The following is a 15,191-nucleotide window of genomic DNA, read 5'->3' as shown; positions in this document are numbered from 1 at the left end:
CTCTCGCTGCCAACCCCCAGAGCACAGCCAGCAGTGCAATGAGTTGGGCAATCCCCATGCCCTGCCACCCGCCCCCCACCCGCGGCATTTGTTTGGCTGTGGGAGGGGGCGGGGTGGCTGTGGCTGTGTCCCCCCTCCCATCCAGCCTTTCCCCGGCTTTTATTTCCATGTCATCACGCCTTGTATTTGCAGAAAGAGCCTTTTTTTCCCCCGGCTTGACCTTTGCCCCATATCCCTTCCCAAATTGGGGCGAGACCGGGGGTGTGAAGGGGGGGGGGGTGGTTTGCAGGAGGCAGCGCTGGCTCCCCCCACATTATTACATCCATTTCCCCCCCCGCAGTTGTTGAGGAGGGGAGGGGAGGAAGGTGGAGCCTGGAGCCATCAGGCAGGTGCTGCATGGCGGCCGCCACCCTCGCAGCCTTCCCGGGCCCCCCCTCCGCTTCCCTCCATGAATTCCCTTATCCCCCCCCAAAAAACCCTCCCGCCGCGGTGGGTCGGGGGTCTCCACAGGGGGTGGGGGGCAGCGTCCCACCGGCCGCCGATCTGGTGCTGGGGGCTACCGCGGGGTGCTTGGCTTGTGTCCTCACCAACCCGCTGGAGGTGGTCAAGACCCGGTTACAGCTCCAGGGGGAGTTGCAGCCCCCCGGTACCTATCCCCGGCCCTACCGGGGGGTCCTGCGGGCCATGGGGGCCGTGTGCCGGGCCGACGGGATGCGGGGGCTGCAGAAGGGCCTGGCCGCCGGGCTCCTTTACCAGGGGCTGATGAACGGAGTCCGATTTTATTGCTATTCCCTCGCCGAGGACGCCGGCTGGACCCGGTATCCCGGGGGGACCGTGGCCGCCGGGGCCGTGGCCGGGGCGGTGGGAGCCTTCGTGGGCAGCCCCGCGTACCTGGTGAGTGCTGCTCTGCCCCGCAAGCCCCCGGGGGGTGGGGGGGATCTGAGGGTATTCCCGAAATGTCATCCTCCCCATTTGAGGGGAAAACCCCTCTTATAGTTATCCCCCTCCCTCCTATTTTGGAGACACACCCCCTTGATTTCGGAGACTGCTCCCATCTTGGGGAGACCCCTCCCATTTCTCCCATTTTGGGGACCCCTCCCATTTCGGGGACACCCCGCATATTTAGGTAGCTGCCCTCATTACGTGGACCCTCCCCCATTTGAAGGATACCCACCTCACTTCGGGTCCACGCCCCCCCCCACACCTACCCCCAGGAGAAGGTTTTTGCCAGCCCAGAGCGTGGTGCATCCTACAACCACTGTCTTGGTGCATCCCTTTGCACCCCCAAAAATGTGGGGCTGCTTTGTGCATGCTTCCCACCATTCTCCCCACCAAATCCCTGAAATCCAAGTGGAGACAAAAATCAGGGTGTTTTTTTCTCCCCTTTTTGAGGGTCTCCCCTATTTTTTTTGGGGGGGGGGTGAAGAGCTCAAAGCAGGGATGGGGCTGCAGAGGGTGTTTGTGGGGGTGCCAGGGCAGGAAGGAAGGAGGTAAAAAATGGGGCTCAACATCTGGAAGTGACATTTGGCAACACATCTGAGCACCCCACATCTGCCAGAGAGGCTCAGAACACCCCCAAAAGCCAGTCAGAAGAGATGGGGAGGAACTGGAGACCTTCCTGGTGTCTCCCAGTGGGGTGGCTTTAGGGGGAGTCATCACCCAGCATTGCCCCCCACCCAGGTCAAGACCCACCTCCAAGCCCAGACACTGGCAGCCGTGGCTGTGGGCCACCAGCACAACCACGAGGTGAGCAGGGACAGGGATGGGGGGGGGGCACACATGATTTGGTGGCACCTTGTCCTTGCCCACGCTGGGGCCTGGGGAGGGAGGACGATGTTATTTTGGCTGTCAGGTATTTAAAGCTGCTGTTTGGCAGCTTGGCCCCGTATAGATGCTATAAATAACAGCATAATGACAGAGAGGGGGTGAGAGGGACACTAAATCTGAACACCCCTCGGGACCAATGAGCCACGGGGGCTTTGTGTCACCAACGAGCAGCAGGGTTTTGCATGCCAGGGTGGGAAATTCAGCCAGGGGGTGATGCCCTGTTCCTATTTTTTTCCCCAAAATCTCCTCTCTTCCCAGAGCATCTTCGGTGCTTTCGAGAGCATCTACAAGCAGCATGGGGTGGTGGGACTGTGGCGGGGGGTGACGGGCGCCGTGCCTCGTGTGGCCGTGGGCTCAGCTGCTCAGCTTGCCACCTTCACCTCTGCCAAGGACTGGGTCTGTGAGCACCAGGTGAGGAGGACCATGTGCTCGATCCAGTCCCCAGCATTTCCCTCTTTTTTCCTTTTTTTTTTTTTTTTTTTTTTGTTTTGGGGGGTGGGTGAAGAGCTGACTGGCAGCACTTCCCACAGTGGTTCAGGGAGGGCAGCTGGGCCGCGGTGCTGGCGGGGGGCATGGTGAGTGGTGTGGCTGTGGCAGTGACCATGACGCCCTTCGACGTGGTGAGCACCCGTCTGTACAACCAGCCAGTGGATGCCAATGGCATGGTAAGGCCCCCCCCGGGGCAAAACACCCGGTGTTGGCTGTGGCACGGGGGGGCTTTTCGCAGCGACTTTTCCCAGGGTCGCATCCGGCAGGGGTGCGCAGCCGACTCCTCTCTCCCCAGGGCAAGCTCTACCGGGGTTTTTTGGATTGCATCCTCCAAATCTCCAGCAGGGAGGGGCTGCTGGGCTTGTACAAGGGCATCGGCGCCGTCTACCTCCGCCTCGGCCCCCACACGGTCCTCAGCCTCTTCTTTTGGGACGAGCTCAGGAAGATGGTGCAGCACCAGCAGCCCCCGGGGCTCTAGGACGAGCTCCCAGCCCCACTGTTAATAAAAGGGTTTTATTTTTTTACTTTTTTTTTTTTTTCTTTTCCCCGCGTCGTTTTGGGGTAGTGCAGAGGTGGGGGAGTTGTGCCTGAAAACGCTGCCGTGGGTGGGGCTGGGGTGGGGGGGCTGGAGGTGCTGGTGGTCCCTCAGCTCTACCATGTGTGTCCCATCACTTCATCTTCTCCAAACCACCATCGTTTTCACCTCCACGGTGCAGCTGGAGGCCTGGCTGGAGGAGCTGAGCTCGTTGGAGCCCTCACTTGCCCCGGCAATGATTTACTAGCCCGGGGGGGCCGCTCCCAGCCTCCGCCCCGCGGACCTTGGAGCCGGGACCTGGCAATGCTGTGGCTCCTCTCTATCAAAAATGTTTTCTCTGGGGTCCTGGTTGCTGCCACTGCCCGGGCTGGCATGGGGCTGGGCACTGCTGGATGCCCTCCTGCAAGGTGAGAGCCCTCGGGGGGGGGGGGGGGGGGGGACATGGGGACAGCTCGGGGGGACACCGGTGACTGCTGCTGCTTTTTTCCCTGCAGGGTTGGTGGGTGCCTGCGCCGTCTCGGTGCTCTGCAGCCTCCTGAAGGTTTATCTCTACATCCAGTGCCTGAAGTAAGCACCGGCCCTTCTGTCCCTCCCCCACACACACCCTGGGGACCTCCTTTTTGGGGACCTCGTTGTGTGAATCTCCTTTAGGGATCTGCTTTTGAGGATCTCCTTCTGGGATGTCTTTTGTGCATCTTCTTTTCGGGATCTCCTTTTGGGACCTGCTTTTGAGACTGCCCCCGCCCCCTGCCCAGGGCAGGGCTGGAGTCCCCATCCCTGGAGGGGCTTCAAAGCCCTGGAGATGTGGTGCTGAGGGACATGGGGCAGTGGTGGCCTTGGCAGTGCTGGGTTTATTGTTGGATTTGATGATCTGAAAGGTCTTTTCCAACTAAAACGAGCCAGTGTGGGGAGGGCAGCTCTCGGCACCCATGGGTGCTGTTGGGCTGAGCAGGGCAGAGCTTCAGCCTCCCCTCCCCACTGCACAGCATGGGGGGGGGGGGGTGGTGTCCTCAGATGCTGCTACCCCACTTTGGATGGGGGTATGGGGGACACTCTGCTCGTCTGAGCGTGTCCCCTGCTGCCTGCAGTGACCCCGAGAGGCAGAAGGAGGCGGAGGCGATGCGGGTGCAGCGCCGGGTGCTGGAGCCTCTCCGGGTGCTGGTGCTGACGGGGGTCCTGGCCCTGGTGGGCTCCCGGGTGGCTGCACTGGTGGTGCTGGAGTTCTCCCTGCGTGCTGTCTCCACCATCCTCTCCCCGGGCAAGGTGAGGTGTGTGTGTGAGTGTCGGGGGAAACTGAGGCACGGTGCGGGCGACGGTGTGGAAGAAGTGTGCATCCCGTGGCAGATTTGGCAGCAGCCATGGGCAGGGCAGGGGCTGGGCGGGTGGGGGGGATGTTATTTGTCCCCCCTGGTGCTTTGCAGCCTCTGTGGGGGTGTTTGGCGTGGAAGAAACCATTGCTTTGACACGCGGGGATTTGCATCCCTGCAGCCCCGTGGCCTTGCAACCTTGCAGCTCCTTGCTGCTAGCAACACCTTTGGGGCTTCAGGGAGCTGCAGAGTGGAGAAAACCTTTCCTGGCTTTGCAGCCACGCGTTGCTTTGTAGCTTTGTAACACCCGCGGGGAGGACAGAGGAGACAGGAGGGAGAAGCCCATGCATGGCAACCCTGCATCCTCTTGCAGCTTTGCAGCAGCTGCTGAGGGCTGTGGCATGCCCGATGTAATGCATCCCCTGCTGCTTTGCAACCTCTGCAGGGAGGAGCCAGGTGCCTGAAGTGGAGAAAACCCTGCATCTCCCCTGGCTTTGCATCCCTGCATCTCCCCTGGCTTTGCATCCCTGCATCTCCCCTGGCTTTGCATCCCTGCAGCCCCCCTGGTTTTGCATCCCTGCAGCCTCCTGCACATTGCAACACCCTGGGGGTTATGAGGAGGCTGCAGCATGGAGGAAGCCATGCATGGCTTTGCAGCTGTGCATCCCCCTGCCTCTTGCAGCACCCAGGGGAGGTTATGGAGAAGTCCATGGATTGCTTTGCATGTCATTGGAACCACGCAGCCCCTTGCAGCTTGCAATCCCCGTGGGAGTGCAGCATGGAGGAAGCCTCGGGGCAGTCAGACACCTCCTTGTTCTTGCAGCACCTGGGAGGCTGCAGCGTGAAGGAATCACAGAATGTTCATGGTTGGAAGGGACCTCTGGAGATCTCCCAGTCCAACCCCCCTGCCCCAGCAGGATCCCCCAGGGCAGGGCACACAGAACACATCCAGGGGGGTTGGAAAGGCTCCAGAGAAGGAGACTCCACAACCTCTCTGGGCAGCCTGGGCCAGGGCTCCCTCAGCCTCACACTCCAGAAGTTTCTCCTCATCTTGAGGTGGAACTTTCCATGTTCCAGCTCCAACCCATTATTCCTTGCAGTATCTGGAGGGGGTCTCCAGGAAAGCTGGGGAGGGACCTTTTAGGCTGTCAGTAGTAATAAGACATGGGGGGATGGATTCAAAGGAAAGGGGAGGGGAGATTTAGATTGGGAGTTAGGAAGAAGTTCTTCCCCATGAGGGTGGTGAGATCCTGGCACAGTTTGCCCAGAGAGGTGGTGGAAGCCCCATCCATCCCTGGAAGATACCAAGGCCAGGCTGGGTGGGGCTCTGAGCAACCTGAGCTGGTGGGAGGGGTCCCTGCCCATGGGAGGGGGGTTGGAGCTGGGTGAGCTGGAAGGTCCTTTCCAGCCCTGACAATTCCATGCTTCATTATTCCTTGTCCTGGGCACCCCAGAACAGAGATTGTCCTCTTCCTCTTGCCCCCTACTCCTCAGCTATTGATGGACATTCAGCAGATCCCCTCTCAGCCTTCTCTCAAGGCTGAACAGCCCCAGGGCTCTCAGTCCCCCGGGTGCCTCTGTAGCCCCAGTTCTCCCCTGGTAGCCTAGTCTGAGGTTGCCCTCCCTGTCTGGCAGGGCTCCCCGAGCAGCCAGCTCTACCTGCTGTGCCAGTACTCCCTGGGCTGTGGGATGTCCTGCAGCCTCACCTTCCTGCTGGAAGGGGCTCCCCACGCCACCTGCAACCTGGGGCTAGCGGCGGGGCTGGCAGGGCTACTGGCCACCTCCACCCACCGCCTGGCCCGTCACGTCTGCACCCTCTACGAGCTGCACAGCCGGGCCAGGTACTGCGGGGTCTGCATCCTCCTCCTCTCCTCGGGCTATGGGATCCCCCACCTGCTGAGCAAGGCCTTGGCCATCACCTTCAGCGTGGCTGCTGCGGCTGCCGTCGCCCTCATCAACCGCGACTTCCTCTCCACCGCCGAGGCCGTCAGGTTCTGGACACCCCTCACCATCTGCTACACCCTGCTGGTCATCTACATGCAGGGTGAGCAACAGAGCCCTCAGGATGGGGGGGGGAGGTTGGTTTGTTGGGTTTTGGTTGGTTGGTATTAGAGGGGGGTGAGAAGGGTATGGCCCAGTATGGAGCATCCTGAGGGTGTATGGGGTACCCTGGGGGATGTATAGGGGGCATCTGGGGGTGCATAGGGGGTATTTGGGGTGCCCTGGGGGTGCATAGGCGGTATTTAGGGTACCCTGGGGGTGTTTAGGGGGTATTGAGGGCATCCTGGGGCGTATAGGGGGTATTTGGGGCATCCTGTGGGTGTATAGGAGGTATTAAGGGTATCCTAGGGGTGTATAGGGGATATCTGGGGCATCCTGGGGGTGTATAGGAGGTATTAAGGGTATCCTGGGTGTGTATAGGGGATATCTGGGACATCCTGGGGGTGAATAGGGGGTATCTGGGGCTCTATGGGGGCTGTGTGTAGCCATATATGCATACTGCCATATAGGGGCAGTATGGGGTGTCCTTGGGGTATGTGTAGTAGGGTATCTTGGGGCTGTATGGGGATCCAGGAGGCATCCCAGGGGTGCAAATAATTTTATGGGACCTTGCAGGGGTATATAAGGGTAGAGGAGCCACCTGGGGCTGTATAGGGGCAGTATGGGACATCCTAGGGCTGTAGAGGGGCACAGGGGGTATCCTGGGGTTATGTAGGGCAGTATAGGATATTCTAGGGTTATATGGGGCATCCTAGGGATTTGTAGGGATCTGGGGAGTATCCAGGGGGTATGTGGGGTGCCCTGTGGCTGTCTAGGGGGTATCTGGGGTGTCCTGGAGTTGTATGCAAAGCCACCCCAAAGCATCCCCACCATGTCCCCTGGTGGTGGGTGATGGGGAGGGGACAGGGTTGTCCCCTGACACCGTGTGCTGGCAGAGGGCCCAGGGCAGAGCATTTATCAGACGGTGCTGGTGCGGATGGGCGGCCTCTTCATCCTCCTCCTCACCGTGGGCCAGTGGGCTGATGTCCTCCATGTCTTGGTGTCCTTGGTGGGGGAATTCTGGTGCCTGCTGCAGGCTGGAGCCCTGCTGGAGTCCTGCCAGGGACAGGTGAGATGGGGGCACCTTCCTGCCCGGACACCAGGGTGAGGGGCTGGCTGGTGGCATGGTCCCATGGTGAGGGACCACTCTGCTTTTCTCCTTCCATCTCCCCCACAGGTTTTCACCCAGCAGCCTTGGACAGGGTCACAGCTGGGATCAGAGTCACAGCCAGGATCAGAGTCACCATCAGAGGAGTCGTGACACAGCGTGGGGTGTAACTGGGTGTCAGGAACTCGGGGTGGCTTCACCTGGCTCCCCAAAACACAGGAACACCCCCCTCCCAAAATCCTCCCTGCCATGGGGATGAAGGAAAAAGCCCCTTCTGGGAAACCTCAGCCCCCATCCCATGAGGTGGAAGGGGAGGCTGGGGGATGCTGCCACAGCCCCTGGGTTTTGAGGGACCTCACAAGGCTGAGGTGGTGCTGTGGGTTTGCCCCCTGATCCTGCTGGGGACACGGGATGCTGATGGATGTCCCCGTCCTCGGTGGCATTGGGGCCACCCTGTCACAGTGCTGGGGCCGCAGAGGGTTTATAAATCTCTGAAAATAAAAGTTTTTTTCCAGCAAAATCTGTGGGAGAGGGACTGGGGGATGGCAGCCAGGCAGCTTTTTGGAGGAGGTGGGTGGTGTGGTTCCTCCTGAGGAAGGGAAACTGAAGCAGGGAGGAGTTTGAGAGGTGCCCCCGTGCCTCAGTTTCCCCACCTGGCTGCAGACAGGCATGCCCTGCTATGGGGCACCAGGCCCTGTGCAGATGGGGTGCAGGGTTTGGAGAGGAGGGCAGCCCCCTGCCCCTTGGTGGAGGGAGACAGGAGAGGGGCTGGAGCTCTATGGGGCATTCTGGGGGGCACATGGGTGTCCTGGGTGTATGGGGAGCAGTGTGGGTCACCCCAGGGGTATATGGGGTCACCTGGGACTGTATAGGGATGTATGGGGCACCCTGGGGGTATGGGGCACCCTAGTGTTGCCAAGGGACATCCTGGAGCTGTATAGGGTACCTTGGGGACATGGGGCACCCCGAGGACATATGGGGGACCCTAGGAGGGGGCGTCTGTGGGGCACCCTATGGTGCACCCTAAGGACATGTGCCTCCCCCTCTCTACCCGGGGCCGTGGGGCAGGCAGAGGGGAGGAGGAAGGAAGGAGGAGGAGGAGGGAGGAAGGGGCGGTGATGCCGGGCGGCTCTGCCCCCCCTGCCCCCGCCGCGCTGGGCTGGGCGCGCCCGTGGAGCGCACGGAGGGACCCGCACCGGCTCCCAGGTAGGGGACAGGGGGACCCCCCCTCCCCCCCTCCCAGGGACTTGGGGGGAGCTCCAGGGCCACCCCGGGGCAGGCGGACCCCTCCCCACCCCGAGTATGGCACCTCCCCCTTCCCTTTCCCCCACCCCCCCTAGGTAGGGGATAGGGGACACCCCAAGGTAGGGGACATCCCAGGTGTGCGACTAGGGACACCCCCACCCCCAAGTAATGGGTTAAGGACAGAAGAACCATCCTGGGATGGGACAAGGGGACACCCCTGCATGGGGGACAGGGGATGCCCCAGGGTGGGACAGGGGACTCCAGGGTAATGGGATAAGGACCGCAGAGCTGTCCTGGGATGAGACAAGGGGACCAAGAGCCATTTCCAGGTCGGGGACAGAGGACATCTCATGGTATGGGACTGGGGACACCTACAGGTAGGGAACATGGGGCTCCTAGGCAAGGGGGGACACAGTGGTGTCACCAGAACTTTGGGGACAGGGCACACAGCCAGGCAGGGGGTAGGGGGACTGTGGGGCTGCCCACTGGGAGACAAAGGATTGCAGAGGGAACACAAGGGAAGGGACAAGGGGACCCCAAGGGCTGTGTGTGTCCCCCACCCCAACCCTTCTCCCTGTCCTTAAAGCTCTCTCCAGGATGTCCCCAGGGCTGGGGGACAGCTGTAGGAGAGCTGTGTCCCACTCTAATTTTTGTGGACGCTTGGGGGGGGGGTGCCCCATAAGTGGTCCCATCCCTGCTGGTTCCACCTGGGCTTCTGCCCCAGGAGATTTTGAGGTGACACTTGTGGAAAACTGGGGAGGACCCTTGCCAACATGGCCTCAGCCACCCCGAACCAGGACAGAGCTACGGAATGGGGAGGGGGGGCTTTGCAAAGGGAGGGGGGAACCCCTTTAATGCACCCTTCAAACTTCAGCCACCCAGGGGGTCTGGGTTGGGGGGTGTTATGATGGGGCCGCTGGATCCCATCAGCCCCAGCACAAAGAGGAATGCGACGAGCACATGGTTCCCATTAGCCCCGAAGAGGAGGGTTTTTCTTTTTTTTTAGGATTATTACTTTTTTTTTTTTTTTCTCCTCGCATCAGTTTTCTGCAGCTGGGCCAAGGAAGGAGGAAAAGCAGTGGCTCCTGCGGGCGAGGATTTGAGTGGCCAGGCAAAGGCTGGCAGAGCCAGAGCCTGTTTGGGGTTTTGCCGGCGGGGAGGGAGGGAAAGAGGCAGCAGTTGGGGTTTTTCCTTCTTAATCCCTTCCCCTGCTTGAATCAGAGGCTGAAGTCACCCTGACGAAGCTTTCCCCCACCTCCCAGAGGAGCAGCCACCCCCAAAATAAGGATGCACCGACACCCCTGAACGGGATTTTGGGGACATGAGACCGGGCAACTCGTCACACAGGTATTTTTCAGGCCGACGATTGATCTCAGGGATGGATCCTCCCACACCGGCGCGGCTCCCTGGCTAAAGCCCTGGGGCTTTTTCCCCCCTCCCAGCTCCCAAACCATCCTGTTTGGGAAGGGGAAGTGTCGCCCCAGCTGCTTTTCCCATTGGGAAGCTGAATAAACAGCCCTTTTCCTTCCTGAGCAGGTTTTATCGGGGTCGGGTGCATCCTGCTTCAGTGACAGAATGCAGCGAGTCGAGGCATTGTGCCTCAGTTTCCCCATCTGCAAATATAAAGGGGAGGGGCTGGTTCAAGCTGGGAGTGATTGGTGGGGAAATGGGGGTAGGTGCAGAGGGAATGGGCAGCCAGGGGTCACGCAGACATCCCCCAAAAAAAGGATTTTCCGAAGCAGCTCTTACTGCATCCGCATTTGGAAGAGGAGAGGTGGGTTTTTCCTGCTTCCCACAGGGAGTTTAATCCCAGGTGGGGGCAATAAGAGGAAATAAAGAGAGTTAAAATGCTTTAAAAGGGTGGTGTTTGGCCACAGAGGCATGAAAATAGGTGATTTGGGGCTGCTGCTTCATTGGGACCCTGTGTCCTCCCAGGCACGAGACCATTTATTGCTGTGACGTGGGACAGGGACACTCATTCCTTCTCCCTTTCCGGGAGAGTGAGGAGGGAGGAGGGTTGAGGCCAAAGGGCTGCACAGCTGTGGGAGCTGCTGGTGCTCTGTGTTTTCCTCCTTTTTATCTTATTTTCCCTCAAATGGAACCCAGGTCTGTCCCTTCCATGGCTTCAACGATGCTGCCGGGGAAAGCGGAGAAGAGGATGGCTTCATCCATCTTCATCACACTGATGCCACCACGGAGGGAGGCAGCCACCAAGGAGAAAACCCAAAGGATTACACAGCTGGATGTTCCTGAGGTCCCAGGCACCCATCGCCCCCAAATCCCACCCCCAGCATTGCCCAATGGAGGTGAGGAGTGTCCTGGGGTGTGGGGGCAGCAAGCAGTGCTGGGTGGGTGTTGGTGGTACTGAGGATGCCATGAAGATGCTTTGCATGCAGACAGGGAGGGATGTGGGGGTTCTTTGGGGGAGTAGGGGGGTGATTCCCCAATTCCCTGCACCCAATCCAGGATGGATCTGGCTGCTGGGAAGGGCTGTGTTTGCTTTCCATTGCCAGGTGCTTATCAGCACTGTTTGTCCCCTCAGGCTGGGACAGCGTTTGCTTTTGGGGCAGGTCAGTGGTTGCTACTGCAAAGCTGTTGGGGAGTTACCAGACATTATTGTCCCCTTAAACCCATCGTGTCTGGCTTTGACCACAGAAACCCACCCAGCAGCCCCTGTGCCTTCATCCCCACCAGTCCTCATCCTCTCTGAAGCACCCCAGCCCTTGTCTGCAGAGGCACTGGGTCCAGCACTGCAGCAACTGGACCTGGCAGCACCCGTCACCCTCCAGGTGAGGATGATGGGGTGCAATCACCCCACTGCCTCAGTTTCCCCAGGAGAGAGCTGAGGGCTGTTTCTGGGGGTAGATCTGAGATTTTGAGATGTGCCATGGTGTTGAAAGGGTGGTGGGGTGGTTGTTGCTTTCTCTTCTATACCTGTGAGAGCATAAATGTAACATGCTTTTGCTTTCCCCACTCACCAGGGCCCTTCAGCTTTCCCTGCTGAACTGAGGCCACCCAAATTTTGCCAGGAGCAAGCAGGGAAGCCCCAGTGGCAGGAAGCCAATGGATACCCGGAGAGGGATGGCTCCAGGGGTAAGCGCGTCTGCACCGTGCGGGTGCATCCCTGGTTGGGGAAACCGAGGCATGGTGCTGAACCTCTCTTCCTCCCCACAGACATCTGTGCCTTCTGCCACAAAGCCTTGGGGCCCCGGGAGCTGACGGTGGAGGCGATGAGGAAGCAGTACCACGCTGACTGCTTCACCTGCCGGACCTGCCAGCGCCTCCTGGCCGGACAGCGCTACTACCAAAGAGATGGGCGCCCCTCCTGCCATGCCTGCTACCAGGTATGGGGAGCAGGGGGGAGCTGGCGGATCCCTTGGTGGGAAGCTGGCATCTGACAGCATGTATGTGTGTGTGTCCCACCTCCCAACCCCCCCAAGGCCACGCTGGAGAAATGTGCCAAGTGCCAGGGACTGATCACGGAACGCATCGTCCGTGCCCTGGGCCGAGGCTACCACCCCGGCTGCTTCTCCTGCACCGCCTGCGGCCGCGCCATCGGCACCGAGAGCTTCGCTGTGGATGAGTGGGATGAGGTGTACTGCGTGGCTGACTTCTACAGGTTGGGGAGCATGGAAATCGGGGAGCATCCCTCATATTTGGGGAGGGGTGGGGATGGGGTGTTGGCTCACATCCTCCCTGGTTTGCTCCCGTCAGGAAATACGCGGTGGTTTGCAGTGCCTGTGAGTGCCCCATCATCCCGCGGGAGGACAGGGACACCTACAAGATCGAGTGCCTGGGACGCAGTTTCCACGAGAGTTGCTACTGCTGTGAGGTACTGACAGCCCCAGGCTGAGGGGTTTGGCACTGAGCTTTTGCAAAGCATGGCCGTGGAGCTCACAGCACCCAGGGTTATTCTTTTTTAGCCCACCCAGTTTACCTTGCAAACCCTGGGGAGGGGGAAAAACAATGGGGAGGGGAAAAAAATATAAATAAACTGGGTGAAAAGGATAAAGCTTTTGGCCAGGAGAGCTTCAGCTTTTCATGCTTTTGATGTAATTTGTTTATGAGCTGTAGTGGGTTTTCCAGGGAAGATGGGACACAATGTGGCATGGGGAGCCCTAAAACATGGCCTCCCTTTCCCCTTTTGCCCCCAGAGCTGTGGGACACCCCTGTCACCAGAGCCAACAGAGAATGGGTGCTACCCCCTGGGTGACCACCTCCTCTGCAAGTCCTGCCACATCCGCCGGCGGAACGAGTCATCCTGCTGAGACCCCTTGGATCAACTTCTGTATTCCAGCACTGGACACCAAAAAAGGGGAGCACCCACCAGGCTGTGCCCTGCAGCCAGTCTTGGTATCAGCTGCACCCCCAAATAGCTGCTGGACTGGTGTTCTTGTCACCAAAATATACCTGGGACCTGGTCCTGTTGGGATGGAGAAGTGGAGATGTAGTGTTCCAGTGTGGCTCTGTGCTCCTCATGGATGTGAAAAGCCCCAGCAGAGCGGCTGGGATGGAGGAGCTGATGTTTTGTTCACATATTTCTTTTTTTTTAAACTCCTTTTTCAAGGCCAGTTTGGTTTCCTTGGGTGTTTTTTTCTTCCTTTTTGAGCTTCCTTGGAGTTTCACTGAAATGTTTCTCCCTGTGGTGATGTAGAGAGTGGGCACTGATTTTGTTACTCACAGTTAAATAAAACCCCAAGTTTAAACCTTGTGCTTCTTTCATCTGCCCCACATCCCAAACTCATCAAAAGCGAGTTAAAAATAATTTTAAAAGAGCCACTTTTTGGAATTTATAGTTGCAACAAGAGTCAGGGAGCTCAGGTCAATAATGTGGCTGATTTTGGGGTGCAGCGATTTGGCACCTGGGAGCTGGTTGCTGCTGCCACCCAGGAGAGAGCAGAGGGCTGTTTCTGGGGCTAAATCTGGGATTTTGAGAGGTGCCATGGTGTTGAAAGGGTGTTTGTTGGTTGTTGGGGGTTTTTCCTAGCGAGCTGCGCTGTCTGGACTCCATCCCAACCAAATCCTGGAACCAGCAGAGGGCAGCCGGAGCACAAATTCTTCCATCGGGCAGAAAAACTCCAGTTAAATGCTTTCTCTTCTCTACCTCCCGCTGAGAGGCTGGGAAAGACCCACAGCCCCTTTTTTGCACATTTTCCAATCTAATATTGCTCCGCTGTCGGAAACTTTTTGATCTCTTCGTCCAGGCCCCAAACTGGCAGAAATTAGACCATTTCTCTTCATGCCTGACATCTGTGCAACCGATGTCACCAGTGCTTAGTGGTTTTGTTTGCGAGGGTGTTGCAAACCAGCCGGAGAAAGAGGGGTTTTCTTTTCAACTGTGAGTGCTTAAAAAGCCACAAATGCAGAGCAGAAAATAGTGAGAGCATCTGAGATGATGCTTAATGTTTTCCTGATGAAAAAAAGGGAGCTGCTAAAAAAAACAAACCAAAAAAAAAACCTGCAAAACCACAGCCAACCCAAAACCCATATCCTTCATGTGTAATGTCTCTCCAGTGTGTGGTGTATTTATGAATGAAGGGGTTAATGTATAGTTAATGTATGCACTGGAGTCTGATGGGCTGGTTGATTAATCACACCAACCCCACAGCTATTTCCTGCCGACTCTCCCCATCTAAAAGGCTATTACTCAATGTTCATTAATGTGTGTCTCCAGCCCATCAATCAGGTCATAACTCGCTATAAAATTATTTATAGATAGGATGTGAATGTAAAGTTGTGGTCAGTCCCGCTTATGTAAGTTGGTGGCTTTGGGTCCTGCTGGGTGGTGATGCTGTGTCCCATGCTGGGGAAGTCCTGTGCTCCAGGTCACTCTCACTTTCCAAAACCTCTCACTGTGTGGGGAAAAAACAGACAGAGAAATTATGTTAAGAGAGTAAAAATACATGGGCAGACCTCATGGTGGTGGTGGCCAAGGGGAGTGAGGAAGGGAAGCCCCAGGCAGCAAAGTTTGCCCTTTTTTTTTTTTTTTTTTTTTATAGGGGTATTTTTCCAAGTGAGGTTTTCAGGGAGGATGAAAAGCCAATGATGAGAAGTGGTTGGGATGTTATCACATTGCACTGTCTTAAACCCTCTGTGCAGCACCCTTGGGTGCACAGCAAGCTACAATGGAAGGAGTTGGTTATTTTCCCAGTAGAGCAAGCTAGGATGGCTATTTGCACTTGGATTGCAGAATTTGTCAGATCTGGCATGTTCTTCCAGGAGTAGAGGATGAGAAGAGACAGGGATGGATGGATGGATGTGAAGATAAGAGGATAAAAGACTGATTTAAGCCATTTTCTTCTTGGGAAAGCATTAGGAGCTGAGGCACGGAGAACATTGCTAACCCTGAAAAGCACAGCCTCATATTTTCCCCTGGGAAGATCTCGAGGAATTTCCAGTGCTGGCTGACCTGCGGGGAGATTTTGCAGGGGTGAGGCTGCAGGAGCTGGGTTCCATCGTGCTGCTGAGCAAGCCCACATTGTCTGCAATACCTCAGCCCATCCTTGGGCTCCTTGCCCAGTTGCAAGCATTCCTGCAAGCCTCAAGGTCTCCTAACAAAAATAAAACACAAACCGTGCATCGAGCAGTATGAACCTCTTGATCTGTGCTGGGAGCCTCCCAAAGCCTTGCAGAGCCCTCC

At 57.8% G+C, this 15,191-nt stretch overlaps 3 protein-coding genes across 4 annotated transcripts; all 3 read left to right on the top strand.

Moving 5' to 3' along the window:
- Positions 1-332: 332 nt before the first annotated feature.
- SLC25A34 (solute carrier family 25 member 34) lies at positions 333-2,840 on the top strand. Of its 2 annotated transcripts, XM_030463839.1 has the most exons (5): positions 333-894; positions 1,681-1,746; positions 2,086-2,238; positions 2,358-2,492; positions 2,612-2,840. In XM_030463839.1, exons 1-5 carry the CDS (start codon positions 397-399, stop codon positions 2,792-2,794), a joined length of 1,035 nt encoding a protein of 344 aa, XP_030319699.1. In that variant the 5' UTR covers positions 333-396; the 3' UTR covers positions 2,795-2,840. The 2 variants fall into 2 exon arrangements, with proteins under 2 accessions (XP_030319699.1, XP_030319700.1); XM_030463840.1 differs by lacking the exon at positions 2,086-2,238.
- Positions 2,841-2,924: 84 nt separating this feature from the next.
- Positions 2,925-7,809, top strand: TMEM82 (transmembrane protein 82). Its single transcript, XM_030463842.1, has 6 exons — positions 2,925-3,258; positions 3,346-3,418; positions 3,940-4,114; positions 5,794-6,202; positions 7,095-7,267; positions 7,376-7,809. The coding sequence occupies exons 1-6, from the start codon at positions 3,180-3,182 to the stop codon at positions 7,457-7,459; spliced, it is 993 nt and encodes a 330-aa protein (XP_030319702.1). The 5' UTR covers positions 2,925-3,179; the 3' UTR covers positions 7,460-7,809.
- A 629-nt stretch (positions 7,810-8,438) lies between these two features.
- On the top strand, positions 8,439-13,245 carry FBLIM1 (filamin binding LIM protein 1). The gene is made up of 9 exons (XM_030463838.1): positions 8,439-8,512; positions 9,773-9,898; positions 10,658-10,857; positions 11,207-11,340; positions 11,533-11,644; positions 11,726-11,895; positions 11,992-12,170; positions 12,266-12,383; positions 12,706-13,245. Exons 2-9 carry the CDS (start codon positions 9,873-9,875, stop codon positions 12,817-12,819), a joined length of 1,053 nt encoding a protein of 350 aa, XP_030319698.1. The 5' UTR covers positions 8,439-8,512; positions 9,773-9,872; the 3' UTR covers positions 12,820-13,245.
- Positions 13,246-15,191: the final 1,946 nt, after the last annotated feature.

The sequence above is a fragment of the Calypte anna genome, chromosome 21 (assembly GCF_003957555.1).
Source record: "Calypte anna isolate BGI_N300 chromosome 21, bCalAnn1_v1.p, whole genome shotgun sequence".
NCBI lineage: Eukaryota > Metazoa > Chordata > Aves > Apodiformes > Trochilidae > Calypte > Calypte anna.
Note: the sequence above shows the minus strand (reverse complement) of the source record. Positions and strands in the feature narration are given on the sequence as shown.

What these genes read in the sequence shown, in the direction of transcription:
- SLC25A34 (XM_030463839.1), top strand. Translation starts at nt 397, where the DNA reads ATGGCGGCCGCCACCCTCGCAGCCTTCCCGGGCCCCCCCTCCGCTTCC. An exon ending in GCCACCAGCACAACCACGAG is followed by an intron (nt 1,747 to 2,085) that starts GTGAGCAGGGAC and finishes CTCTCTTCCCAG; the next exon opens with AGCATCTTCGGTGCTTTCGA. An exon ending in CAGTGGATGCCAATGGCATG is followed by an intron (nt 2,493 to 2,611) that starts GTAAGGCCCCCC and finishes CTCTCTCCCCAG; the next exon opens with GGCAAGCTCTACCGGGGTTT.
- TMEM82 (XM_030463842.1), top strand. Translation starts at nt 3,180, where the DNA reads ATGTTTTCTCTGGGGTCCTGGTTGCTGCCACTGCCCGGGCTGGCATGG. An exon ending in GCTGGATGCCCTCCTGCAAG is followed by an intron (nt 3,259 to 3,345) that starts GTGAGAGCCCTC and finishes TTTTCCCTGCAG; the next exon opens with GGTTGGTGGGTGCCTGCGCC. An exon ending in CCATCCTCTCCCCGGGCAAG is followed by an intron (nt 4,115 to 5,793) that starts GTGAGGTGTGTG and finishes CCTGTCTGGCAG; the next exon opens with GGCTCCCCGAGCAGCCAGCT.
- FBLIM1 (XM_030463838.1), top strand. Translation starts at nt 9,873, where the DNA reads ATGAGACCGGGCAACTCGTCACACAG. An exon ending in GGAGAGGGATGGCTCCAGGG is followed by an intron (nt 11,645 to 11,725) that starts GTAAGCGCGTCT and finishes TCCTCCCCACAG; the next exon opens with ACATCTGTGCCTTCTGCCAC. An exon ending in TGCGTGGCTGACTTCTACAG is followed by an intron (nt 12,171 to 12,265) that starts GTTGGGGAGCAT and finishes TGCTCCCGTCAG; the next exon opens with GAAATACGCGGTGGTTTGCA.